Below are 26,321 nucleotides of genomic sequence, written 5' to 3' on the forward strand. Positions count from 1 at the left end.
TCCTAAACAAATGCCCCACCAAATCATTCTGACTCTCTTCCTTACCAACACGAAAATGTCCATGCCAATAACATACCAAACCCAGCCCTAATACCTATAGATTTCTTTGAGGACGACCAACTTCTACATGCAATTTTTCTTTTCTAAACTCACCAACTGGCTTTCTTCAATCTCCTGCCAAGCCCATCCAGCTCGGGACATCAACAACCCTTTCTGGAAGCCACCGAGGCCAGGCTAGAAGCAATCAGGTGGATTGATCCATCACGACTAGTTCAATTAAGAACTGAAATAGGGCGACTTCCGGGGCCCCGCTCTTGGGGCCCCAGAACCTCGTCCACGAGTGTATAATAAAGCCACGTGGTTTGGCCCCCCTAAAAAAAAAAAAAAAAAAAAAAAAGAACTGAAATCATCTTCAAACAGCTCTGATTTTGAAAGCAATTCATCTGACTGTCTCTGCGGTCACATGGCCAGGCTTGCCCATAATATTTTGGAAACATGGATACAGTTTTAAATACAGAGTGATGCTTTGGCTTCCTTGGTAAGGGGGCTGTTCCTATTGCTGTCACTCCTAGCCTACCTCCCTGTTCCTTCTCAAACTCTGAGGCACCTTTTCCCTTGATATCTGTTCTTTTACTTTTTGAATAATCTGCCCTGGTCATCAAATCTAACTTCCTTTCCCCCAAAAGGCTTTTGCCATATTTCCATCACCTGGAGTTTGGCTAGTGAAAATGAGCGGACCTCTTTAATCTCACGCATCAGGGCTCCTTTGCAGCTGTGTGAGGGCTCCAGCTGCTGTGCTCACGTTGGCCAGGATGCATGCACTTTCGTCTCTAGGGGTGGATGGGCACCTCGTATTCACATCTGTGACCCACGGGCACAAGCAAACCCCACCCCCATCACAGAGGCCCTTCCCTGCCCTTCCCACAGTGGTGCTGAGGCTGAGACTTGTGGGTTGATTCTCTGCTTCTGCAAATAGAGACACACTGTGGGCTCATTTCTCTGATAGCTCTTTCTGCTGGGGAAGAGAACCCTCAGTGAATGTGTGTGTGTGTGTGTGTGTGTGAGTGTGTGTGTGTGTGAGTGTGTGTGTATGGATGTCCCATTTCTGTTCTGAAATGCTCAGTTAAAAAGAGTCTGGGTAACAGAGATGCATTTTCATTTTGAGATAAAAGCAAACAGACATTAAAGCCAGCATGTTTCTGTTGTCTGTGATTAATACACACCGTCTGCGTTTTGGCTCTTCTCAAGTCTGTTGCCCTCTTTTCATTAGTCTACTGGGAATGAGCTTCATGTTGATGAATCTCCTCCGCAGTAAATCTGATAAAAGGGACTGGGGAGCGGCACAGGGCCAGGTCATTAACAAATCAGGGCTTTCTGTGCTCTGTGGGGACTCTGCCCACCCCAGGGCAGAGCACCTGGGGCCCATTGTGGCCCAGCTCCCCCTTAGGGGCTCCTTGCTTAGGGGCTAGTGAGGGGTTACTGTGAAAACAACCCCACTCCTGTTCTCTTTCAAAGGCAGCAATAATGTTGTCTTCTGTCCACTGCACTCCATTCCTTGTTGATCTGATGACATAAAGGACGTTGACTTACATACCGATAGAGAAGGTGGAGAGTCTTTCTCCATTGGGGGATCTTAATGGTTTTTTTTTTTTTTTTTTGAGACAGAGTCTTGTTCTGTTGTCCTGGCTAGAGTGAGTGCTGTGGCATCAGCCTAGCTCACAGCAACCTCAAACTCCTGGGTTCAAGTGATCCTTCTGCCTCAGCCTCCCGAGTAGCTGGGACTACAGGCATACGCCACCATGCCCAGCTAATTTTTTCTATATGTAGTTTTAGTTGGTCAATTAATTTCTTTCTATCTATAGTAGAGACAGAGGTCTTGCTCTTGCTCAGGCTTGTTTCGAACTCCTGACTTCGAGCAATCCGCCTGCCTCGGCCTCCCAGAGTACTAGGATTACAGGTGTGAGCCACCGTGCCTGGCTGGGATCTTAATGTTTTAAACTGAATCTTTTCATTGAGGTCAAATGACCTCTGGGATTCAATTCAATTCAACATTTGTGGAGCGCCTGCTGTGGGCCGGGTGCAGTGCCCACCCTGGGTGCTGTGTCAGTACCTGCTCACCTTCGGGAGGTGGCCTGTGGCAGCAGGGGCGCCAGGAGTTGGAGAGCTGGACTGGCCTCACACAAGCACAGCTCCAGGGGCCTGGGAAGGGAGGAGTGTGGTTCCACTGAATTCGGCTAAAAGTTCTCATGGGGTGGGGCCCTGACTTAGGAGATGTGTTGCCTCAATGGCCCAGAGGTTCCAGCTCCTTTCTGCTCCTGGAACGGGGAGATGGCTCCAGGAGGGAGCCAGGAGACCCCCAGCCTGGTGTCAGAATGAGGTTCTCTCCATTGTTTCTGACAAATGTAAATGGCTGCTGCTGCCTGCCTGGTCATCACCTCGTGTGTCCCAAGGAATGCCCTTCATTGCCCCCCCAACTGCTGTCCTGCCTGGGTCTGCATTCCTGACCTTCTGTACATAAGGACTTCCTGTCCTGCCTTCCCTTATACGGTCCTGCCTGCTTTGACATTGTCCTGCCTGCCAACAAGAACAGGCCTCATGCTTCTCCTATCTATCGAACTATCGAAGGACTGGTCACCCCTGCCTGCCATCCCACCCTGTGTCCTTGTGTCACCCAGGAGGCTTTTGTAATGAATGACTAACATAACATTGCCCTAAGCCTTGGGAGAGGCATGTGCCATCAGAGGATTCAGGGAGGCGGGCTGTCCAGGAAAGCTCCTGGGCGTGGCTTTCCCCATGCTCTTAGGTGAACAGCTGTAAGCTCTATTCTTTCTTTGCAGTGGGTTCTAACTTCTTGGATGAGTTATTCACAATATGATCTCTGTGTGGGTCTCAGGAGATTGGATAGGCATTTAATTAGAAGATCTTTTCCCAGGGTGGGCTAGAGAAACAAAGGGGTCCCTTTAGGCCACTCGGGAGGTTTTGGTGCAGAGACTGCTGAGGCTCTGAGCAAGAGAGAGTCCGGGTTCTTAGGACACAAGAGCAGGTGATAATTCTCCCAGGACATGTGTCTGGGCTCCTTCCTAGACGGTTCCTCCTCTGTCCTTCCAGCCTAAGGCCCAGTGCCCTGGCCCTCTGACTCCCAATCTCAAAACCCTTATATGAGGAGTTGCTGCACTACAAATGTGTAAGTGACAGATAAAGTGCCAGTGAGTTCCTCCCAAGAGTCCAGGGACTTTCACAGAGTTTAAGCTGTGAGTCAGTAATGGGGAACCTCAGGCATCTAGGAGGTCAGGGATAAAGACATTGGTGGGGCCTGGCAGCTTTGGAGGCCTTGGAATGAGAGGGCCCAGGCAGATTCAGATTGCAGATCGGGCTGCAGGTTTCTGTTTGTTTCTTTATTTTCCACTGTTGGTAACATCCAGAATGAATTACTGCCCTTCCAAGCAAAGCCATCCCTTCCCCATCCAATCTGTGTTTGAATTGTGATGCTGCATACCCCAGTCCCATTACAAAATGAGCAGGGCTGCTGTGGCATCATTAGCACAGGGATTGCCTAACCCCAGAGATTCTAATTCAGTAGGACTGGAGTGGGGCCCAAAATTCTCATTTCTCCCACGTTCCCAGGTGATGCTGCTGCCGGTCCAGAGAACCACTGCCCTACAGCATCAAGTGTGAGCCCTCGGCAGGTTCCCCTGGGCTGTCCCCTCCTTGCTCTCCAGCTCTGACTTTAGGCCCCCGAGGGGCTCCCTCACATCAGGCTGGCTCACACTAGCCCCATTCCTGCATCGCCCTTCCTATCTGTGGAGGCCCACTGGCTGCTTCCTCTGGCTTGGTTTCGCTGAATCTCAGCTGCCAGCCATGTTATTTCTGCCTGGCAGGCAGGCTGACTGGCTTTCATCTATAAGTGGACTGAGTCAGTCTTGGTTAGAATTGAGGAGCACTTAGGGGAGCATTCATTGCTCATTTCCCTAGAGAACTCCCCAGTCTGCCTCCGTGATGCATGTCAGGGCGCCCAGAATTACCCTGACCACCTGACTTACGGCGGGATGACTGCTAACGCAAGTTATCCTGCCTCCCTCAACCCCAACATTGTCTAGCAGTCCTGACTGCTCGTGGACAGCCTCTGGCACTGTGAAGGGAACATCCCAACAGCTCACAAGACCAGAAGCCCCTCATGGGCGGAGCCCTGCCTCCTTTATCCTTCCTGCCCCTGTAGCTGGCACAGGGCCTGGCCACCACAGCTGCGCCGGGAGGATCTGCTGAATTACACTGAACATCGCTGCAAACACCGATCCCCATCTGTTCGCTCACGGCACACAGGGAATGTCTGATTGCTTTCTGGGGTTCTGGTGGAGGTAACTTTTTCCCTTTTTGTCTCCCTGGGACAGAGTCAAGCTTGGCTCCTAATCCACAGTGCCTGTAAAGCCAACTCTCTTTTTCCAGTTGGCACTAAAAGGAAAGCTAGAGCAAGCTCTACGGAACAGGTACGGAATACATTTATAAAGTAAAAGAAATAAAATCAGGAAATGAGGGTGCAGGAGTAGACTTCAGAACTTCCACTGCTCATTTCCTTTGCCTGCAGCTGGACAATGCAAAGTGGTTATGTGAAAATTAAATTGTGCCAAGGGCTTTGGCTTGTCAGCCTCAATAAATGTTTGATGCAGATAGAGACTCGTGCACTATCCACAGCCTGCCAGGGTGCGTGCAGGAGGCTTTGGGGATGCCCCAGAGGACTGAAAATTATCTTACCTGAAAATGATCTACTTTTTACTGGCAGATTCCTTCAAGGAATTAAATCCATTCTCCCACCACTTTTTTTTTGTAAAAACTATTTGGTTAATTTAAATGAAGAGATGGTTAGGAAAAAGTTCTCTTTTTCTTCCTCTTGCTAATGATATTGAGTCGTAGAGCCAAGAAGATTGCTAATTTTGAAGTGTGCTGGATCGGGCTTTATACTGATTATGTTGCTATTGATTTAAACAGTCACAAGTCTTTAGGATCATTTTTAGAGTGCTGGCCTGAGCAGGGCTGAAATGAAAATCAGTCTGCGATAATGAACACCCCTGCTTAGAAATCATTATGGGCTGAGCCGTGCGGGAAGGCGGGGAGCCTGGGGAATTAACACTTGCCTCGGTGGAGTTAGCCCTTGGTAATGAGGCAGCTCCCGGGACCTAAGGCTTTCAGCTCTTAAGGAATGTTTGTCTGAGTTTGTCAATTCAACTAGTAACAAATGTGCTTTTGTTTGTTTGTTTTTGTGTTCCCCCTGGAACATGGACTTTGAAAAGAGCTTAATTGAGGACTATGGGGTTTTTCTGTTGTTCAGTTTGGAAGCAAAGACCACTGGGCAGTGGGTGGGAGGCTAGGATAGCAGCTTGCTTTCTCCTGAGAAACGGAAGGCTGCTTTCCCTGCATGCATGGCAGGGTCGGCAAACTATGGCCCTATGGCCAAATCCCACCGGCAGCTAGTTTTTGTATGCCCTGTGGGCTAAAAAAGGCTTTTACGTTTTTGAACGGTTGAAAATAAAGATTAAAAGAGTGAAAAAAATTCATAATGTGAAAATTATATAAATTTCAGATTGCCTGTTTTTTCAGTGTTCATAAATAAACTTTTATGGAAACCTAGATAAAGTTTTATTGGGACATCTGTTTGTTTACGTATCGTCTGTGGCTGCTTTCATGCTACAATGAAGAGTTGACTACAGTTGTCCCTTGGTATCCATGAGGTATTGGTTCTAGGGTCTCCCTCCCCTGCAGATACCAAAATCCATGGATGCTCAAGTTTTTATGTAAAATGACATAGTATTTTTTGCAACTTACCCACATCTCCCTATATACATTAAACAATTTCTAGATGACTAATAATGCCTAATACAATGTGAATGCTATGTTAATAGTTGTCATACTTTATTGTCTAGGGAATAATGACAAGGAAAAAAGTCTGTACATGTTCAATTCAGATATAGCTATCCATTTTTTCCGCAAATATTTTCTATACGCAGTTGGTTGAATCCATGGATTTGGAAACCGCAGATAGAGGGCCGACTGTACTTGTGACAAAGACCATATGGCTCACAAAGCCCAAGATATTGGCTCTTGGTTGATATGGTTTGCTGACCCCTGACCTACAGGAATGGAGGACATTGCTTACCACCAAGAGCCTTCTCACTGGACGGTCCATGCCCACGAGGGATAGCCCTTGTTAAATGCAAGGGTGTTTGGTCTAAACCCTGCCTAATAGGATGATTGGTAAATTCAAAAAGGTGGTAATAAAGAGATCCCACTTACAGCATTGGGTTAAATCTACTATATTTTTAGTATTTTTTAGGGTAGGTCACCGACTAGTGGATTGTCTTACTCCACTGAGGCACCTCATTCTGTGCTCGGCTTTTCCAATTTCAGTCTTCTCATCCTCCTCTTTCTTCTCCCTGTCATCTGAGTTACCTGAGAGGTTTCAGCCTGTTTTGTCAAGCTCTGGATAGCAGAATCTGGCCATCTGTGTGGCAAGACAAGCAACAGACTGGGCTGTGGTCCCCCTGTGTGGGCACCTGCATCTGCCTGGCTGCTGACGTTTGAATGAGAGGGCGCCGGGTGTCCGGGCCATTTGGGAGTTTTGGTTCCTGGAGGCCAGCATGTGCAGGTTGGAAACCACTGGCTGATTAATAACACTTGTTACTCATGGGTGGACTACCTGGTGGAGGGCAAGTCATATTACCCAGTGCTCGCCTGGGTACCTTCCAAAGCTTCTGTTACTTCTATGTCACCACCTCTCCTCACCCATGGTAAGGAGTAGGGTGTTGGGAACATGACAAATGCCTGTTGACCAGGCAGCATCATTTGAGGGCCTCATCTTTGGAGCTGGCATGCAGGGAATGACCCTCACAGCAAGAGTTGAGGGAAAGGGCTCTGACTCATTGTCACCATCGTTTCTCTGCAGATGAGTCCAGTCACCAAATGCCTCTTCAAATAATTCATCTGTGCTACCCTAGCCAAGTGCCATTTTTACCTGCCCTCCTCACACACAAAAAACAAAACTCCAAAACATATAGATTTCATAAGGCCCCGAACAGCCCACTCAACCATGCGTAAGTAACGTGGCCACCAGAGACAGCCAGAGGACATGAGGAACACCTTCCCTACCAAACAAACCTAAAAGACTGAGCAGAGAGAAAAGTGCACTTGACTTAAATATTTAAATCAAAATCCAACTCAAGAAGAATTGGTTTTAAAGCCATAAAATGTTCCTTTTGCAACCATAATTTTGGGAGAATTCAGTAGCTCCTAAATGCCCAACTGAAGAATCTCTTTTTATTTAAATAGTGGCATTGTGAAGACTAATGAATCCTGTGGATTTTCTCCTCATGGATGTGCAGACACAGCCTGATTGAAAAGGGCTATTTGGTTGGGAAAATTCATAGGAGAAATGTCTATTTCTGTTCAATGAATATGAATCCCCAAACTTCTTCCAGTGTTTTTACCTAAGGAAGGAAAAATAAGGGCAATGGTTGAGTTTGTGTGTCCCTTTCCCTGTGACTTGTGCTCTCCCTTCCATCCGTCTCTTGTATAATTTCTAGGATGTTGGTTTCCTATCTGGAACTACGAATTCCACTGTGGGGAGAAGCTAATCTTACTCAGCTTTAGTCATTTCCCACAGCTGCTGGCAGAGTGCTTAGCACACAGTAGGTACACAGAGATAAGTGGGCCAAGAGTGGAGGCTGGGCAGTCTGGTCTTGTCTACCCCTCTGAATGACTCTGAGCAAGACACTGAATGTCCCAGCCTTGGATTATTCATCATGAAAATGCGTCTCATCGCAGATGCCTCAACCACTTCACAGATTATTGTGAGGCCCAAAGGAGGGAACAGAGGCAAAAACCACGTTAGGAGGTGGAAAAAGCTGCATAAGGTAGTTCTCCAGAATCAGAAGGTTGCAAAGGCCTGTTGTGGATCCTTACTGGGTGGAGGTCAGACCAGAGGACTTGGTGGTGGTCCCGTTCCTAAGCTGTTTTCATGACACAGGGAACAGACTGAGCAGATTCTGAACTTTCTTTTGAACCTGAATGCCACTTGACTAGGGACCAGCTCTGTGCCTGTGCCAAGCCAATATGGAATGGGCTTAGGGAAGGGTGGGAGGATGGGGACAGCTCATATACACGGAGGACAAAGAGGAACCTGAGGCATTCATAACAAACATGTTCTCAGAGCTTGTGGAAACCCTATCATGGCCTTCATTCTTGCCTGCATTTTCTTGGCCACAGAAGATCACAGAGCAGTTACTATAGAAACAATTCCCCTCACAAGGTGTCCATGTTAGGAAGAAGATGGAAAAGATTTCCTTATAAAAAAAAGAAAGAAAGAAAGAAAGAAAGAAAGAAAGAAAGAAAGAAAGAAAGAAAGAAAGAAAGAAAGAAAGAAAGAAAGAAAGAAATAAATTAGGTTTCTGGATATATTTGCCCTCAACCCAAAGTATTTCTCCTTTTATGAGAAAAGAAAGAAGCAGCTGCCATTATTGCAGATATGCTTCACATTCCTAGCAGCTAAATTTCCAGACTTTCATTTTAGCCTTGGCGGGGTTCATGTGTGTTCTACTACTCCCAAGAAGGGAGCATTTTCTCAAGAGGGACAACAGAGTGTAACAGGAGATAAGGGACAATGAGACTAAAGGGTGAGACCTCGCCAACCTCAAGGCTACCTGTGTCCTGGGGCAGCCCAGCCACCCTGGCCTGCCCGCCAAGAAGCCTAGCATGCCTTCTCATGAGCCCTTCTTCCTGCTTCCTGGTATAGGCTTGCCATGGCTGTCACCTGGGACAGTACCGTTTGGAATGTGGCCTGGGTCCTGTGGTTTTGTGTGGCGAGTGCCCCCCACAGGGCAGCCATGGGTCTCAGTGGCTGCCCAGGCAGACAGGCTCAGATGGCTTTGGCTGGGGACCAGCCCTGCTTGTGGACAAGGACCTATTCTTGGTTTTAGACTTTTCATATAAGCTTATGTGGCCTCACAGAGAAGCAAAAGGAAGGACTCTCCAATTGGGGAGCGACAGACAGACAGAGAGAAAATGCATGTGCCTTTCCCTATAAACTTAACTCTGTGTCAACAATGACTTTCCTTTAAAGTGTTAAACACTCAGACCTTAGGTGCATGAAGTTCAACCACCTTCCCTGCAAAAAGCAACCTGGAGTCAGCGTAAGGAGGACTTGCTGGTCTTTGTGGAGGAAACGACTTAGCCTGGTGCACACATAGTGAGCTGGAACCCAAGGACCTTGGGGGCACAGAGCCTGGGTAGGTGGCTGACATAAACCTTCTCCCCTGCAGAAAGAGCAAAGGCAGAACTCTGCAGACTGGCAGACAGGGTGCTGGCTGAGCCCAAGGCAGAAAAGAAGTGGAAGCTACAGGACAAAGTCCACCCTGAAGTCCCCACTGATGGCCATGCTGGGCTTCTTGGAACTGCCCAAGGCATAAGGGTGGGTTGGTTCCAGGAGGCTGGAGAAGGCCTCCCCAGACCTGTCACAGAAATCAGAGGCGAGGTGTGATGGACGTGGGCATACATTGGGTTGGGGTCTACAAAAGGGACACACAGGCAGGGCAGCAGGCCTCCGGGCGCTAGTAGGAGAGGGTGGAGTCATCCCACTCCAGCTGGGCTTGCCTGGCTCCACTCTGCCCGTGTCTGCCTCTGCCCACCACCTCCTCCTCCTCCTCGTCTTCACTGTCATCGGAGTCGCTGCTGCTGGAGCTTATGTCTTCCTCCACTTCTTCCTCCTCCTCCTCTCCCTCAGTCTCATCTTCTCCACGCCCTGGTTCTTCATGTTTCTGGATGTCAGGGAGAGAAGAGAAATAGTCATCAGGGGCTGAGCAGAGGCCACTTTGGAGCTTGTGTTTCTCTCTCCATTAGGAAACGTTCAGGGTCCCTTGGAATTGCTTCTCTTACTGCTAAACCCTTGGGTCTAGAGATGGACTTTCTGGAGAGGAGGACTTCTGGGGAAAGGGAAGTTAGAAGGTTAAAGACAAAGGCCTGAGATAGCAGCAAATTCTCAGACTGGAACTCAAGGTAAAATGTGTCATGTACAAATCATGGGATGGACATTTAAGCCAATCCCATCCATCATGTACTGAACCTCCCTGGGCAAGGTTTATTTTCTGGCATTTCTGGAGCCTAAATGAGGCCTTCCAAGACAGTGTTTGCTTCTCAGTGAGTCACTGGCATTTAATCTTGTGTCCTTTCTCCAGGGGAAAATACAATGTCCCTGGGAGCAGAAGCTCTTCTAAGCTAAGACTCATATGTGCAGCCCCTCAAAAATATTCCTTTTGAAAGGATAAAGTTCATGGTACTCCCTCTCCAAACCTCCCCGTCACCCCCTGACTTTTGTCCTCAACTGTACCTACCCTTTCTGGTCCCATTCACCCTCCCTCCAGCTTTTTGGTGATTCTAGCAAAATCTTAGTTCTGGATTTACATTTTGAGTTGGTGAACCAGGCCCTAGCAGGTGTGTTTCTTTGCTTGGCTACATCCCCTCTATAGAATATCTTCTCTTCTACCTTTGACTCTCCCCAATTCTACCCACTCTTCAAGGCCTTCCTCAGACCAGCCCCCTCCAGGGAATCTTGCCTGAACATTCCCTCCCCAAATGCTCTTCCTACTCAAGATTTCCTGACCCTTGACATCACCAATCAGCCCTCTTTAGGCACACTTTTGCCTGATCCTCAGACTGCTCCAGGTAGAGTGGTCTTGTTTTCCATATTCAAGGCTCAGCTCTTGGGGGCTGAAAATTCTGGAGTTCATCACTGTACCTACAGCATGTGCTCAGAAAAACAGAGCCGCATCAGCACACTGGCTTTGCATCAGAACGTAAAACTAGCTGAGGGGGAGCTAGGTTGGGATCATCAGGCTGGGATCTCATCATCCTGGTTTTTTCCCAGTGACTCTTCCTGCTGTTTCCCTGGTTTTGTAAGCCTTCATCTACTACCACCCAGCACCCATGGGCAGAGGGCATACGGTGTTTCCCCAAAAATAAGACCTACCCATAAAACAAGCCCTAGCAGGATTTCTAAGCAAAAATAAGAAAATAAGAAATAGTGATGGGCGTGGCTACGCAGCATATCTGCACAACCCACGCATTTCATTGAGGAGCGGCAAAGAAGACGAGTAGCCCTTCTCATCTGCCCCATGAGAGCTCTATTGCTTGACATGAGAGATTGGGGTCAGTGGTTCTAAAGGAAATAGAGTTGCAAGAAATTCAGGATGGAATTTGGAGAGTTATGATGATGTTCCAGAAGAAGATGATTTAACTATATTTGAATAAATATAGATTGTTGTACTGTATTTAAAAAAAATAACACATCCCCTGAAAATAAGCCCTTGGGTGTCTTCTTGAGGAAAAACAAATATAAGACCCTGCCTTATTTTCGGGGAAACACAGCAGTGTAAAGGGCTGCCCTTGCTAGGCACATGTCCAGAGCAGGGGCCTTGGACACTCATGGGTGGACTCTGGGGGACACTGGATGGATATGAAGACAACATTACATTTGAATATTGGCTGTGTGAGTTTGAGCACTTTACTGCTCCTCTCTCAGCTGGTTCCCACCTTGGTAAATGAGGATGATGGTTCCTACTTCGCAGGTTGTTAGAAGATTGAATGAGGTGGTATATATAGAGCACCCTGTACAGTGTCTGCCATAATGGGGGTTCGATAAACAGCGGGTGTTGCTGCTGTATTTTTGCTTTAGTCTATTCTGAGCTTTCAAGTGAACTCTTCAGGTAGTATGGAGCAAAGCCATCTAATTTGCACTGTTAATTAATCAAAAATTCAATACTGAGTCCCTAAGGGTTAGTCAGCTCTGAGCTAAATACTGTGGGGGAGACAAGGGATAGACGCCATATGGCTGCTTGCTTTAAGAAATTTCTGGTTCTGTTTGTGGGGTGAGAGCGATTAACACATTTTAAATCAGACAGTGCAGTTGTGGGAAAGCGTGGCTGAGCTGAGAGGGTTGGAGGAGCTGGGAGATGGGAAGAATCAGTGGGGCTGGACTGTTGGGGCCGGGCTTCCAGAAGGAGGGGCCCTCAGAGAGCTTCAGGCACAGGAAGGGTTGCGCCAGGTGGGAAAAGAAGTACCCCACCCAGAGCTCCCCATTGCGTGAGGATCACCTCCATGGGGTTGACTGTGATGGTCAACGCAGAGTCGTCCCAATCCATTTCGGCCTCCTTGGCAGCCTCAGCCTCCTGGATGAAGTGCTGGTGGGCGATCCGGACCCGGTACACGCCCATGGCCACGACGAACACGAGCATGCACACGGAGATGATGATGACCACCGTGGCGATGCTCGGGACCACTGGAACGAGGAGGGAACCCACATGCTGTGGTGAACAAAGGTCTGGCTATCCTTGTGATGGAACGTAGAGGAAACATCCATGCATAGGGTAGAATCTGCCCGACCACTTCTCAGCTGAGAGTGGGCTTTAATTTCACCAATTTTATAATTGACTTAATAATCACTATCCTCTGGGTAATTTTGAGGAGCAAATGAAATAATCTACATGAGTTTTCACAAAGGCACAGAGTAGGTGCTCCATAAATGCAAGTTCTCTTCTATCTCTGGCATTTCCCCTAAAATTATGAGTGAGCACCCACTGAGAGCCAGGCACTGTGGAGTTTAGTAGGAACAGACACAAATGCCCAGCAGATGGTAACATGACATGGCAAGTGCTCAGACAGAAGTATGGGCAGAGGACTTTGCAATACTGTGCACGTGTGTATATGTGAGTGTATGTAAGGGGCTCATGGAAAGCTTCATATAGGACCTGACTTTGAGTTGGGCCTGAAATGACGAGCAAAATTTTCCCCCAGCCCTTTGTGCCAATCTCTGTTATTATGTGTTGTGTGTATCTTCTTGTTTACTTGACTGGCTGTATATTGAGGCTGTGAGTGCCTCAGAGGCAGGGCCCACTTCTTCTCTATTGCTGGGTTCCTTCTCCCAGGTCTGGGCACGTATAGCTGCTGCAACCTACTCTCTGTTTCCTGGGTGGTCTGAGTCGCGGTGACTGATGTCCTGAGGTCTCTCCTCTCAGATGGCCTACCTGCACTGCGCTGGGTGCTACTCCGGGCCTCAGGGTGATGGACGGACTGGAGGAAGGGAGGCTGCACAATCAGGTGGTTGACATGTTCCTTGTCTGAGACTCTCACTTCATGGAGGACGCTGACCTGGGAAGAGCAGGGAGTGTTGATGACCAGAAGTGGCAGGTGGGCCAGTGGCAGCAGTTCTCCTGAATAAACGAGGGAATGAATGGGTGAGCCTGGGCTTCCCTAACAATGGCAGGACCCACTCACCTCCACATTGAACTCATTGCTAGGGTAGCGCCCGTTGAGTTCTGAGCACTTGATCCGGAACCTCCGGGCCTCCAGGGAAGCTGGACGCCAGTTGCGATAGTGGATGTGATGCAGCACCTGCTCGTAGCGGCTCATGGAGCCCACACCTGTGCCAAGAGACCACACCAGTCATCAGAAGGTAGAAGAGGAGGAGGAAGAGAAGACAGGGGAGACAGGATGGGGCTGGTAGGGCTTGTGGGTCTCCTACATTTGTCAAGGGTAAAAGCTTGAGATGATGAGATGATTTGGGCAGAAAAAGTGTAGAAGCAGAAGTTCTAAGCAGCCAATTAAATTGATCCACAGGCTTTCCAGATAGACAGGGCTCTGACTAGAATGTTTGGCCTCCATCTGCCAGACACTGCTGCAACATGTGCTGAGATCAAACATTGTAAGAGAAGGCATCCATCTACTTTCTATAGATTTCCCCAGGAGTGGGGATGTGGGACAGGTCCCTAATGCTGGAGTAACTCACCAAAGGAGGGTTTACAGGTCAAGGATCTCCACCCAACCCCTGGAGCTTCACAGTGCACCGCCATAGGCATCATTACATCCATGACTCCCTGGACAAGGACGTTCTGAGAGGGCACCACTGGCACAGAGGGGCTGAGCATGGCCTTACCATAGATGGAGTAGCCTGCAGTAGAATTAGTGGCATCCAGGTGTCGTTGGTGGAGCTCGCTGTGGTTGAGCTCTAAGCACTCCTGCCTTGGGTCCAGGTCTCCTCCAAGTACCAAAATGTCACAAAAATCTAAGTTGTGAAGCATTTCTTCTAAGACTGCTGATTTTGGGGCTGTGGGAAGACAGGTGCATGGGAAATGCAGGCATGAGGAACAGCTCAGATAATGGCCCTTGCTCACCATCTTCCTCCTCTGTTATCACCCCAGGTTAATAACAGTGAAGGGTCATCTCGATCAGGAGAAAAGGCTGTGCAATCCCAAACACCATGTCCACTACTAAGATGTTCTAGCAGCCCTGGAGTTGGACCGCATGAATCAGTGTGAAGAGCATGGATACTACAGTCAAAAGATGTGAATTTGAATACCAGCTCTGCTATTAAGAAGCTGCATGGTGTGAGAGGAACTACCTACCACTCAGTTTCCTCATCTGTAAAGAGGACATGGGTCTCAAGAGGATGAAACACATTGTAGTACTCAATAAGCAACAGCTCTCTTTTTGGGGAGAGATGAGTGGTTCTTTGTCATGATACTCTTGTAACTTTCACCATGGGGCCATAGTGTATCTATCTGTCTCCCTCACGGGACTCTGAGGTTCTCCAGGGCAGAATAACTGGCTTTTTAAGACTGAATCCTTAGTGTTTAATGCAGGTGCTGGCATGGAACAGTTACCATTACACACTGTTCAAATGCAGCTGGCTCATTAATTAATTAATAACCAATGAAATCAACACAATATAAGTAACAATTAATAATTGGTAAATTAATTAACATAACTAATTAAAGTACTTCCAGGAGAAGACATTAGCAACCACAGTGGTTTCATGTATTATCAGCAAATCTAAAAGTATAATAACATACACTTGAGACAAGGTAGACCATCAACAATGGTGTGTGCCTCTGTTTCAAATGGCCTTCTCACAGTTTCTGGGCCTTTTTGCCAGCCTCTTGTCGGACGGGCCCTGTCATCCTGTTCCTACCTTCTGATGTGGCTGAGTGAGAGCTGCCACTTTCTCACTGTCCCCTCTCACGGAGGGTGTGTCTCCCGTTTGCGTGCTTCCCGCTGTGTTGAAGGGGCTGTGCTGGGTTCTGGGACCCAGAGGTAAATCAGCCATGGTTGAGCCCCTGGGGATCTCTTGGTCTGGTTTAATAAACAGATAATCACTACTGAGAGCCAAAGAGAGTTGTGTGCTTGGGGGAAGCCCCAGCAGCTGGCAGCATTGGGGTGGGGTGTGGGGAGACTTCTGGAGGAGGTGTTGAAGGTGGAGATGTTTGCCAGCAATCAAGGGGTTGGGGAGGGAAGGGACCTTTCAGCTAGAAAGCAGAACAAAGGTGTAAGCTAATACCACGCGTGAAGGAGAGGTGTGTGTGTATGTGTGTGTGTGTGTGTGTTGGGGGGATCCCCATCTTTGGTGCTGAGACAGCACAAAGAGCGAGTCAACAGGGGCATTAGATGGTGCAAGAGCTGGTCGCTGAGGCCTGGCGGCAAATGCCATTGCCCTGCTTGTTTAAGAGACTCATAATAATGATTATTCTAACAACGATAAAAGTAAAAATTTAAGACTACTAATAATAGCCACTGGGCACTTGGCTGTGTGCTCTGCATGCACCTCTCATGAACAGAAGGTGAAGTGTGGTCCCAGATAATTGCTTTGCCCGCATTGCCTGTATGCTGGTGTCAGACACAGCAAGTCGGGACGCTCTTGGTTACGGCCTGCAACCACTGAGGTCAGAGGCCCTTCTTTTCTCCGTCTGATTTTAGCCACAAATGAGGACAGGGAAAAAGGGAAGATCACACAATCTAATGCACCTTGGTCTGTAACTAGGAAACCACCCTGCCCGGACAGGTGGTAAAACACCATCTATTTTTATGAGCTAAGAAGGACTGCCTCTTGAGCACCCCATACACTAGGGATCAGGGTGGTTTAAGGCAGTGGGTAATTAGGATTATTATAGAAGCTGCTCTTCAGGGACTCAGGCCCAGCAACACCAGCACACCGTTAGCAGAGGCTTTTGGAGGGGAGGGGAGAGTTGAAAGCTTTCTCTTGGATAAGGAAGCAAATGACGGTTCTCAAAGGCATATTTTCCCTAAAGACCTGGGCCCCTCTGAGTAACAAAAAGAAGGTTTTTCTCTTTTGCTCTCTCCCTCCTTTCCCTGTTTCTTTCCTTCCTTTCTCCTCTCCCCAACATGTACTATAGCTTTCAGTGCAACTAAGTGTTTCTCCCTGGCAGATAATTCAAATTACTCTACTTGCACTGAGGAACCTTCCCAATAATGGAACTGTTGGAAATAACTAGAAAGTGTCCTGGAAGCTTACAGTAATATTGCTAAGTGAGACCTAACGTTTAATGTTATAAGAAGATACAGCTGTATTTTTTCTTTTTGCATCTCTAGCTTTTCTTGATTATCAGAATATACATGCTCACTATAGCACATTTCTGCAGTTGCAGAAAAGAAAAGGGAAGCAGAAACGACTTGGCTCTCACCAGACTTCTCAGAAGAATAGCACTGTTAGCTTTAGGTGTGTGTTCTTCTTGGCATTTTTCTAATGATTTTTTTGAGATCATTCTATGTGCAGATACTATGTAATTTTGCATCTTGCTTTTTTCACTTCTCATTCAGCACACATGCAGTTCCTCCAACCTCCTATCACTTGTAGGTTGCTAAACCATTATTTGCCCTCCTGCTGTTCATTTGGGTTGTTTCTGGATTTGCTTGTTGTGTGTTTTATTATTATATGTACATTGTCCTGCCTTGGTGAACAATGCTGCAGTCCTGAAGGATGATTTTTACGTAGCTATAAATAATTATAGCCCGCCTTCCCCACAACCCCAAATACACCTGTACCTGTGGTTTTCACATCCCCAGGGGCCTCGGCTTTGGCAAAGGTGCTCACAATCTTGATGTCAGGGAAGAGGACCACTCCTCTGGCACTTTCAAACTGTGCAGCAGGTCTCCAGAAGCTGTCCGTGCCCCGGAGGGTGATCCGGGGCTCGATGGCCTGCAGGACCATCACATAGGCGTCTATGTCAGGGATGCTGATGCACACATCTTCCCCAAAGCACCTGGGAAAACAGCTTCAGTCATGGCCCTGATGAGCAAATGATTAAACCATCCATCACACTGTCATGGACAAGGAGCTGCTACCTTTAGTCCTTGACAAGGCATTCTGACCACCTAAGAATCTCTGAGGATGTCAACAGACATTCAAATTTAAAGCCACATTATAATTGAAACTACCAGTGATCTAGGGACTTAAAAGGTTGGTTCCTGGGAGAAATGGGAATTTTCTATATGAGCAACAAGTAACCATTAAACCTTTCATCATCCTTTAACAAAGTAATCAATGGCAAACTTAATTAAATAGCAACCGCTTGTTATGTGCACTGGTATTTGGTAAGCAAATTGCTGTCTGACTGGTTGGTTACAGCCATCTTACTAATTGAGACCCCAGGGCTAAACTCTCCTGCCTCAGCATATATTGTATGTCTTTACGAGGACAGCACAGAAGTGCACCTTTTCTAGGTGTGGGAGCCGAGCGCTACTGTAAGCACCCTCTTTTTTCCTGATACATTGCTTAAAATATATCTGGGAGGCAGACATGGTGTAAAAACAAGAATACGGCCTGAGAAGTTAGACAGACAGGAATCCATGGCCTGGCTTTGCCACGGTTGGGCTGGGTGAATGTGGAAAAGGCACTCGACTCCTGTGTGAACCTCAGTTTCTTCATCGATACAGCAGGATGACAATGACTGCCTAGCAGCAATAAGGTTTGAATGCAGACAATGTATAGAAAAGAAGCTGACTACCCTGGTTTCAGCTTAATAAATGCTGGTTGATCTGACTCTCTCATCAGACCTCACTGTGGGCATGTGTGTCATTGGCACTCTGCTGGTCATCTGAGCCAAAAATGCAGGCTAAATTGGGAGGGGGGCCGGGGCCAGACAGATGCTCTGGGGATGCCCGGTGGGTTCCAGCTGGTGGCAGCGGTCACCTTGCACACCATGGGAAAGTTCCCAGGGAGGCGCAGCCTAGGTGGATCCCATGCGGAGCACTCCAGCATCTTCTGTGGGGCGGGTGAGATGGGGGAGTTGTGCTGGGGTCCTGCTCCACGTTTCTCCTGCCTCTGCCGTGCCAGCCCCAGGGCGCTCTCCTCCCCTTGCTAGTTCACAGAAGCCTGGTCTGGAGCTGGACACTCCACTGCAGTGCCTGCTCCCTACCCCCAGGCCTCGAGGGGTGGAAGTAGCCCCTCCATTGTTCTAGAGCTACTGACCGTAGCTGTCACCTGGGGGCTTTATCCAGCACCTGGCCCAGGCCACAGCAGACCCATCTTCCCCACCCTGTTCCTCTCTTTCTGAATCCCTCTCCTGGCTCTAGGTGCCATGTAGCTCCACTCCCACCTTCCTCCTGGAGTCCCCCTCCTAGTCACACTCTCAGGTAGCCACTGTGGCTGAGAAGTGATTTCATAGGCCAGTAAGTGTGTTATCCAAAGGCTTTAGTAATAATCTCATCTCATTAATTCAAGTCTGATCCCTGGGGACAAGAACCGGGCCCTGTCTTTCTCTGGCATATTTACAGTGCTCAGGAACTCAGCCACGCTGGGTTGATCAACTTAATTCAATTTAATAAACATTTGTCAAGCACTTTCTATGAGCCAGGTGCTGAGCCTTTAGATCAGACCACTTCAAACCCAGCTCTCTGAGAATTTATAGGAAGAAGCACCTTCTAGGCATTAGATCAGATACAGAATAAAATAGAGAAAGGTGGATTTGAGGTGTCAAAGCAACAGAGCATTTTCCTTAAAAAATAAACTAAAGGATCACACAGATCCATCGAGGCACCCTCACAGGGCCTGCAGAGAAGGTGAAGACAGCTGAGGAATGGCGAATCCGGTTTGCAAGGGCACATGCCCAAGGGACAGACCCTGCTGCCTCAGCTGGGCCCCAGGCCGCCCTCATCCACTCACTGGACTTTGGAAGAGACTTTGAGGCGCCGCACACCCGCCGTCGGGAACTGCCTGGAGTTGATGTAGGAGACCTTCTGCAGGGCACGGTCAATGTTCCCAACATCATCACCTTCCATCACCAGCGTGGACTGCGAGGGGTTGAAGTGATACTGTAAGACAGAAGTGGGAATCACAGGAAAGAATGATGAGTGATGCACACAGTCCTGTGAAAGTCCCCCATCTCCACAAAAGGGCCACTAAGGCCAGCACAGGCACGGCCAGAGCATCTGCAGGTGAAGATGCAGTTGTGTGCACAAATGATTGTTTCTAACTTCTCAAGCAATTCCTGCTACTCTCTGGTGGGCTTCGGGACTCTCCCTTGTGAGGTTTCCCCAGGGATTGTTCCTGGTACTATCAGCCTAAACCACAAGATGGGATTCTGAAAACCTAGTGATGGTGTTCTTGCAGCCCAGCCATTGGCGGGGAGTGACCTGTGTTCCTTTCTGGTCCAGCACTAACTTCTAGCCCTTGGACTACTCATGCCCTCAGCTGACAGCCAAGAACTTGGCCTTGGCTCCTTTTGCTGCCCTTGTCTTTGGCCTTAAACTGCTCCCCAAATTCATCCTGCACTCCATTTCCTGGCCCATCTCCCATCTTCTTAGTTTCCAACCTTATTTTCCAGTTACTGGCTTTCTCTCTTTCCCAGATCTGATTCTTTGTCTTGCTTTCCTAGTGCTAAACTCTGGCTGTCCATGAGTTCTACTCACCTGCTGTTTATATACATGACAGTGGCCCTGAGCTTATGTGTCCATTCTACGCTGAGTCCCTGCTATCTCACACTGGTGAAGGCTGTGGGCCTACATTGCTCCCCACCGAGCCCCCCAGGTCCTCAAGCAAGACACAGCCCCTTGCTCCTCCCCATGTTCCCCCAGCAATTACTCTTCTTCGACTGGAATGGGGAGAACTGCCTTTGAACTCCTCTGAGTTACTGACCTTGACACATTCTGAGCAAGAATTATCAGGAAATGCTATCAATAACATGTCAGGAATATATCTGCGGATTCAGACTATGTGTTGAATGCTCATGGCACCTGACTTAAGTAGGTACCTGACTTTAGGTAGCTACCTGACTTAACAATTATTTACTTTTTTGATTAGCATATTCACATACATGTTCACATATGTTCAGATGTATATATATGCTAAGTGAAAAGTGTCCATCTTATTCCTATATCCCATTCACCCAGTTTCCACAATTCCATCACATAAGGAATCACTATTATATTAATTTCTTAGTGGCAAACTGCATTATTGTTCACAATTAGTTGGGAGCCTCCCCTCCCATGGGAAGCTTATACATGCCAGCCCTATTGTTAACAGGCTTGGTCATGTGACTTATGGCACACTTTCCTTCAGGATATAGATTTTTGCCCTATTGTACACAGCAGCAGTCATGTAACTTGATTGGTCAATGAAATGTGGGCAGGAATATTATTTGGTTCACACCCATATGGAAGATTTAATAACCAGGTCATGGTTTGCCATGTTCCTTTCTCTCTGCCATGAAACTGGCAAAATTCTTTTAGGGGCTAGTCCATCAGCCTGGGTTTCACAGTGAGGGTGGTATGAATCAGAGCTTCAGCCAATCTGCAATGGACATGAAGCATGAGCAATAAATAAAATGTGTTGTATAAGCTACTGAGATGTTAAATCATTTGTTATTGTAGCATAACCTACCCTATCCTGACAGTTATACTTAAACATTCTCATAAATACATAATCAGTGACTACAGATTTCAATTTTTCTCCTTTCTTATACCAAAGGCATCTCATTACATAATGTATCATACTTTACTTTTTTTACTTAGCTTATATTTTGGAGATCTCTCTGTATCAGTACATGACAAGCCTTCTCATTCTTTATTAGATATAAAGTATTCCATTGTATAGATAAACTAATTTTTAGTGAGTCTCCTAATACGGACATTTAGGTTATTTCTGATCTTTTACTGACCATGCCAGAGTAAATAATCTTGTACACATATCATTTCATAAGTGTGTGAATATATCTGAAGGATAATCCCTGCAAGTAAAATTGCTAGGTCAAAGAACATATGCACTTTTAACTTTGATAAATGTTACCAAATTCCCCATTTCTAGGGATTATATCACTATACACTCCTGACAACAGTGTATAAGAGTGCCTCTTTTCTTAATACCTCAATAACTCAATATTCTGTCAGACTTTGGGATTTTTGCCAATCTGACAGATAATAAATGCCATCTTCACATAGTTTTAATTTGCATTTTTCTTACCATGAAGGAGGCTGAGTGTATCTTTTCTTAGGTTTAAGGAAAAATCTATGTTAACTTTTCCCTGTATGACTTGAATGTCTTTATAAGGGTGGTCTGCCTGTGTCTGGGCCCTAACAGGAAGTGGATGTCTCCTGAGCACTATTGATGACATTGAACCACATAAGTCCCTTGCATGGTGTCCCCTAGCTAACCAGTAGCTCCATCTTTGTCTCCTTTGACTATCATGTGAGTGCCTTATCATCACCTACTCCTCAAGGTCTCCCGGCTTCTCTCATTTTGGTCCCCACTGGACTCTGGTGCCTTTTTCCCATAGCACTTAGGAAATGGGAGCTCCATTATCATAGTTCAGCACCCAGGACCTCACTGAGCACAGGGACTTTGACTGCTATCCCTGACTCCCAAAACCCAGCCCTTGTGTTCTGAAAGCCCCTGCTAGGTGAGTGAGCCAATTGTGCCCTGGCCTACATTTCACTCAGTCTTGTCACTTCTCAAAGTAACTCTTGTTTTTCTGTTCCTTGCCTTTTCAGTAGAGTTCTGTGAAGCCATTCATAATTGGTACTCACCAAACCCTGTTCTCCTTTCCTTCCTGGACACCTTGGGGGCTACACTTCCCAGCCACCTTACACCTCAGGTGGGCAAGGCCATGTCACTCCCTCTGGCCAATGAGACGTGACAGGAAGTGATGTGTGGCACTTCTGGGCTGAGAGGGTGAACTGCCCTGTGGGAGGCTCCAGCCTCTTTTTCCCTCTACTTAAGCAGCATTCTGGGCAGAAACCCCACCCCAAGCCCCTGAGTGTAAGAGAAAAATAAATTTTTGACTGTTAAGTCATTGAGATTTGAAGTCATTTGCTACTGTAATAGCTTGGCCCCTTAGGAAGAATTCAGCACTCCCCAGACCCAATTCTCACTGCCCCAGGGTGATGTGGCATCTTTAAAGACCATGGGCTTTGTGGACTGTCATGCTCCAGTTGCAGTACAAATGGCCAAGCAAACTATGGCCTATAGTGTGCTGCAACTATATACTTTCCCTCTCTGGACTTGGTTTCCTAATTTAAATAACAGGGAAATTAATATACACCTGTCTGGAGCTTAATTGACACAGTGTATTTAAAGTTTCTGGCATGTACAAGGTGTTCAGTATATGACAGCTTTGATAATAATTCTCACTACGGCAATAGCTCTGCACTGAGTCTTCGTGTGGTGCCCCTGCCTCCACCATTGTTCTCTCCCTGCGACTCCACCCTCTCCTCTCCTTCTAAGCCCTGGGAGCAGGGTCCCTCTGAGTGGTGATATCTGGCCACAGGCCCCATGCCCTGGTGCTAGATCCTGGAGCGCCCAGACTATGCATGGCTGATGCTGCGGTCACTCTCTGGGCTGGTGTCTGTCTTGTGGGGAATCTCTTGCCAGCTTAGGGTGCTCAGCCCTGGAGCTGCCCCACACTAGTGAGTCCCGATTAGTTCTGAGGGGTTCCACAAGTCATCTGCTTCAGACAGGAGAAAATTCAAGGTCATTCTTCTAAAAACACCACTTATGTTCCAAAATGTTTTTCTGTTCCTCTTTATCGACCCCCTGCCCTGCACCATCCCTTCTATAGCAGGGTCTTGTGGTGCTGTTGCTGTCTATCTGTGTCCTCTAGCAGACTGTGAACACCTCGAGGGTAGGTGTACTGACTTGTCCTCATGACCGCATCAGGGGCTAGCACATGGAAAGCATGAGGCACATGCAAAGGCCTGCAAACGTGGCTGATCTCTGAGCCTTGCATGAGGGCTGAATGGGAGAATCAAGAGGTTCTTCTAGAGGGGTGGATTGGCAGCAACCCATGGCAAGCCTCAGAAGGCACAGTCCCACTGCAGCCACCGGCAAGAGGATGGTGCAGGGAATGTGCTGGGTCTCCAGTTTATACCCTGGTCTGGCTGCCAGAGCATCCAGAGGGCTGGCACAGAGCACGAAGGTGGGCACCGGCCTAGCCATTGACATTGTTCTTCCAGGATCAATAAAAACCTACAAAGTAGGTTTTTAGGTTTTCTTTTTATCTGCAGCATCTCAGCTCTATGAATGGGTCTCTGGTTATGCAGGAGACATATCTATACTGGCATCTCCACAGGGGCAGGAGATGGTGGCATGGTGGGGGGCCCAGCAAAGGGTGACAAGTGCTCACTCTCCCTTGGGAATCTGTGCACAGTGATTTCTTTTTTCTTTTTGAGCCAAGAAGGTGTTAGATAGATGGTCCTTGGAGAATGGTCACCTTTCCTAGAGGCTTGACCTGTGTCTTCAGTCCCCTAGCAGGCTAGACCATCAGTGAAGTCCCTGCTCAAATCCCTGGCCTGTCCTTTGGAGGCAGATTGCTATAGCTTTCCAGGTACCTTGACATTCCCTCAGACACCTGCAGTCTCTCTGGGCTGGGCCAGATGAGATTTGCCACTTTAAAGTCTCCTCAGTTACAAAAGGAACTGTGATTTGTTGAGAGCCTACTAGGTTTGCTAGGGGGATATATATATATAATTCAATTCTTATATCACTACAAGATAAATAATATAAAGCCCATTTTATATATGAGCTAAAAGGATTAAAATGTCTTGCCCAAGGTTACCTCACTGGTAAATGTTCTTATTATGATTTGAACCTAGGAGTGTCTTGTTCCGAAGTTCTTGCTCTTTCCTGCTCTTCCACCTGATGGAGAAGACAGATGGGCAGAGATTGTGCTATGAAAATCAGAACAGGAGATTCTTCAGGAATGTGGCTATTGCACAGGGTCTTTCATGGATATAAGACAGCAGCCACCACAGCCACTTAAAAACACTCGGCACTGGAGAAATATTCAGAAATATGCATGCCCCAGAGGAAGACAAGTAAAGCAAGGAACCACGCTGGGCCTGTGAGCAGACGGAGAATTTCCTTAATTGCAGTAGGGCCTCCTTTTTTGGCTAGCCAGAGATGTGAGAGGAGGCCAGTAACCGGCAAAGGAAATAATCATCATTATTCAGAAATAACATGAGGGATAAATGGAGGGAGGAAAGGAAGGAAGTTGGTTTAAATAGTATTTCTTTTCTTTTTTTTTTTTTTTTTTTTTTTGCTTCCAAGACAATGCCCAGGTAAGTTTAAATAGTTTTCAAGAATATTTTCTAATCTGAGTTGCTGGTGTGGAGGAAAGAGCACGGACTTAATTTGAACAAGTCCCCAAGCCCCAGTTCCCTTATTTTCGAAATGGGGTCATACCATTTAATTTGTTGTGAGGAGTAGGGATAATGAACATAAAATAGACCCCAGTGGGTGCTCTGTAAATTGTGTCTTACTACTTCTCACTTGGTGCTCTAGTTATCACCACCCTCGCCCTGGAGACGGAAAAGGGTCACTTGCAGTGACTCGGTTATGAACAGGTAGTATCTCGAACAGTCAGATGAGCCTCAGCCCCCACGGTTTTGTGTGCCGCTTATTTTAGCACCTCCTCCTTTCATAGGCTATGACTGCTCTGTAGAAATTGCCATGGTTCTTCATTTATAATTGTAAAAACGCGTGGCTTTTAAGTCCAGTATCTTTGGTTTATCACTCTGTAGTGCCTGGAACCCTGAAACTGTGGCCGCCTGGGACGGTTCAGAGCAGAGTCACTCAGGGGCAGGGAGTAAACTTAGAATCAGAAAAATAGGGGAGGGTAGAGGGATGCATTTTTGTATCAATGGGTTGACAAAACCCTAAGGAAACAACAAACAGTAGGTCAAGACTGGCCTTTCCAATAAGAGGCTATCTCGTGAGCTTCCTCCCACGACCAGTGATTGGCTATCAAGAGCGTGTGTGTGTGTGTGTGTGTGTGTGTGTGTGTGTGTGTGTGGGCATGCGCGTGCAGGCATATCTAATCCATGTTAAACAATGTCTGGAATGTCAGTCTTGCCTTGCCCTGACTTTTATACCCCTCCCTTCCTCTCTCTGTGACCCACTCTCCACAGTGCACTTCCCAAACCCCACATCTGCCCAGCTCACGCTACCTTGCCTTCAATGGCTCTCCTTTGTTGACAGAAAAAAAGTGGAAACACTTAAACGTGGCTGACAGGCTTCCTGATGTGGCCTCTGCCTACCTCTCTGGTCATGCACTCCACCCTTTTCTCCTGAAACTCTGCACTCATGGGTAAGTTCTAGTGCATGCTGTGCAGTTCTCCAGTCCTCACTCACCCGTGGATCTGTCTGGAATGACTGCCCGCTCTCCCACAGCCCTCTACCCCTCCCTGCCTTTTTCCTGGTTAATTCCTGCCTACCTTAAACTTTGTTTTGCCTTTGCCTCCTCCAAGGAGCCTTCCCTGACTGCCATTCCCCCAGGTTCTGGAGCTCGGAAGTGGGACTGCCTGGGTACGGTTTCTGACTGCTCATCACTCACTCTGGAATTTTAGGCAAGTGTCCTTTCCCTTTTGATCTTCAACTTATATGCAAAATAGGAATATCCATGGTACCTTTGTCATGGGGGTGTAGCGTTCACCCCCATACCCAGAAAGCGTTCAGAATGAACAGTGCCTGGCACTTGGGAGACCCTGAGTAAATGTTAGTACTCATAATCTTTGTAGCAGTCATCAACTGGATTGCAAATGTCCACTTGGGCCACTGAGCTCCTTGAAGACTGTAAGCTCAGAACCTTCCTTTTTTATCCGAGGATCCCGCCCAGAACAGAATAGTTGAGCGTCCTCGCAGTGCTTACGGAAATGACTTCTATTTAAAGAACACCGTGATGTGCTCAGATCACCAGCCCCTCTGTGGCTACGCAGTGTCAGAGCCCTGCCAGCAGTGGGCCACTGACAGGGGATCTCTGTGGGATGGGTGACTCCCGTCCAGACGAGGGGGGCCCAGGACAGGGAGGGCGGGGCTCCCTGGCTGGAACTGGGTCGGGCTGGGAAGTGAGCTGGGAAACCTCTGCTTTAGTCCCATTTCCTGTGGAAATGGCCAAGGAGGGAAACCTCACAGCTCCTAGGGCCTCGAGGAGCCCTGGAGGTAGAGGGTGGGACGTCCTGACTTCCAGAGAGCAGGCTGAGGGGCTTCCTTCTCTCACGGGGTC

The 26,321-nt window shown here is 47.6% G+C and overlaps 1 protein-coding gene across 1 annotated transcript in view; it reads right to left on the reverse strand.

Annotated features, from left to right (window-relative positions):
• Positions 1 to 398: 398 nt before the first annotated feature.
• CLSTN2 (calsyntenin 2) overlaps positions 399 to 26,321 on the reverse strand; it is a 590,942-nt gene continuing 565,019 nt past the window's right edge. Inside the window, exons 11-17 of the mRNA XM_012762292.2 lie at positions 18,992 to 19,140; positions 16,873 to 17,090; positions 13,970 to 14,140; positions 13,312 to 13,457; positions 13,062 to 13,185; positions 12,132 to 12,316; positions 399 to 9,800 (exon numbers count right to left, since the gene is read on the reverse strand). Coding sequence (XP_012617746.1) covers positions 9,594 to 9,800; positions 12,132 to 12,316; positions 13,062 to 13,185; positions 13,312 to 13,457; positions 13,970 to 14,140; positions 16,873 to 17,090; positions 18,992 to 19,140 — 1,200 coding nt within the window. The 3' untranslated portion in view covers positions 399 to 9,593. The remainder of the gene's footprint in view (positions 9,801 to 12,131; positions 12,317 to 13,061; positions 13,186 to 13,311; positions 13,458 to 13,969; positions 14,141 to 16,872; positions 17,091 to 18,991; positions 19,141 to 26,321) is intronic.

Source organism: Microcebus murinus, chromosome 1 (genome assembly GCF_040939455.1).
Source record: "Microcebus murinus isolate Inina chromosome 1, M.murinus_Inina_mat1.0, whole genome shotgun sequence".
Lineage (NCBI taxonomy): Eukaryota > Metazoa > Chordata > Mammalia > Primates > Cheirogaleidae > Microcebus > Microcebus murinus.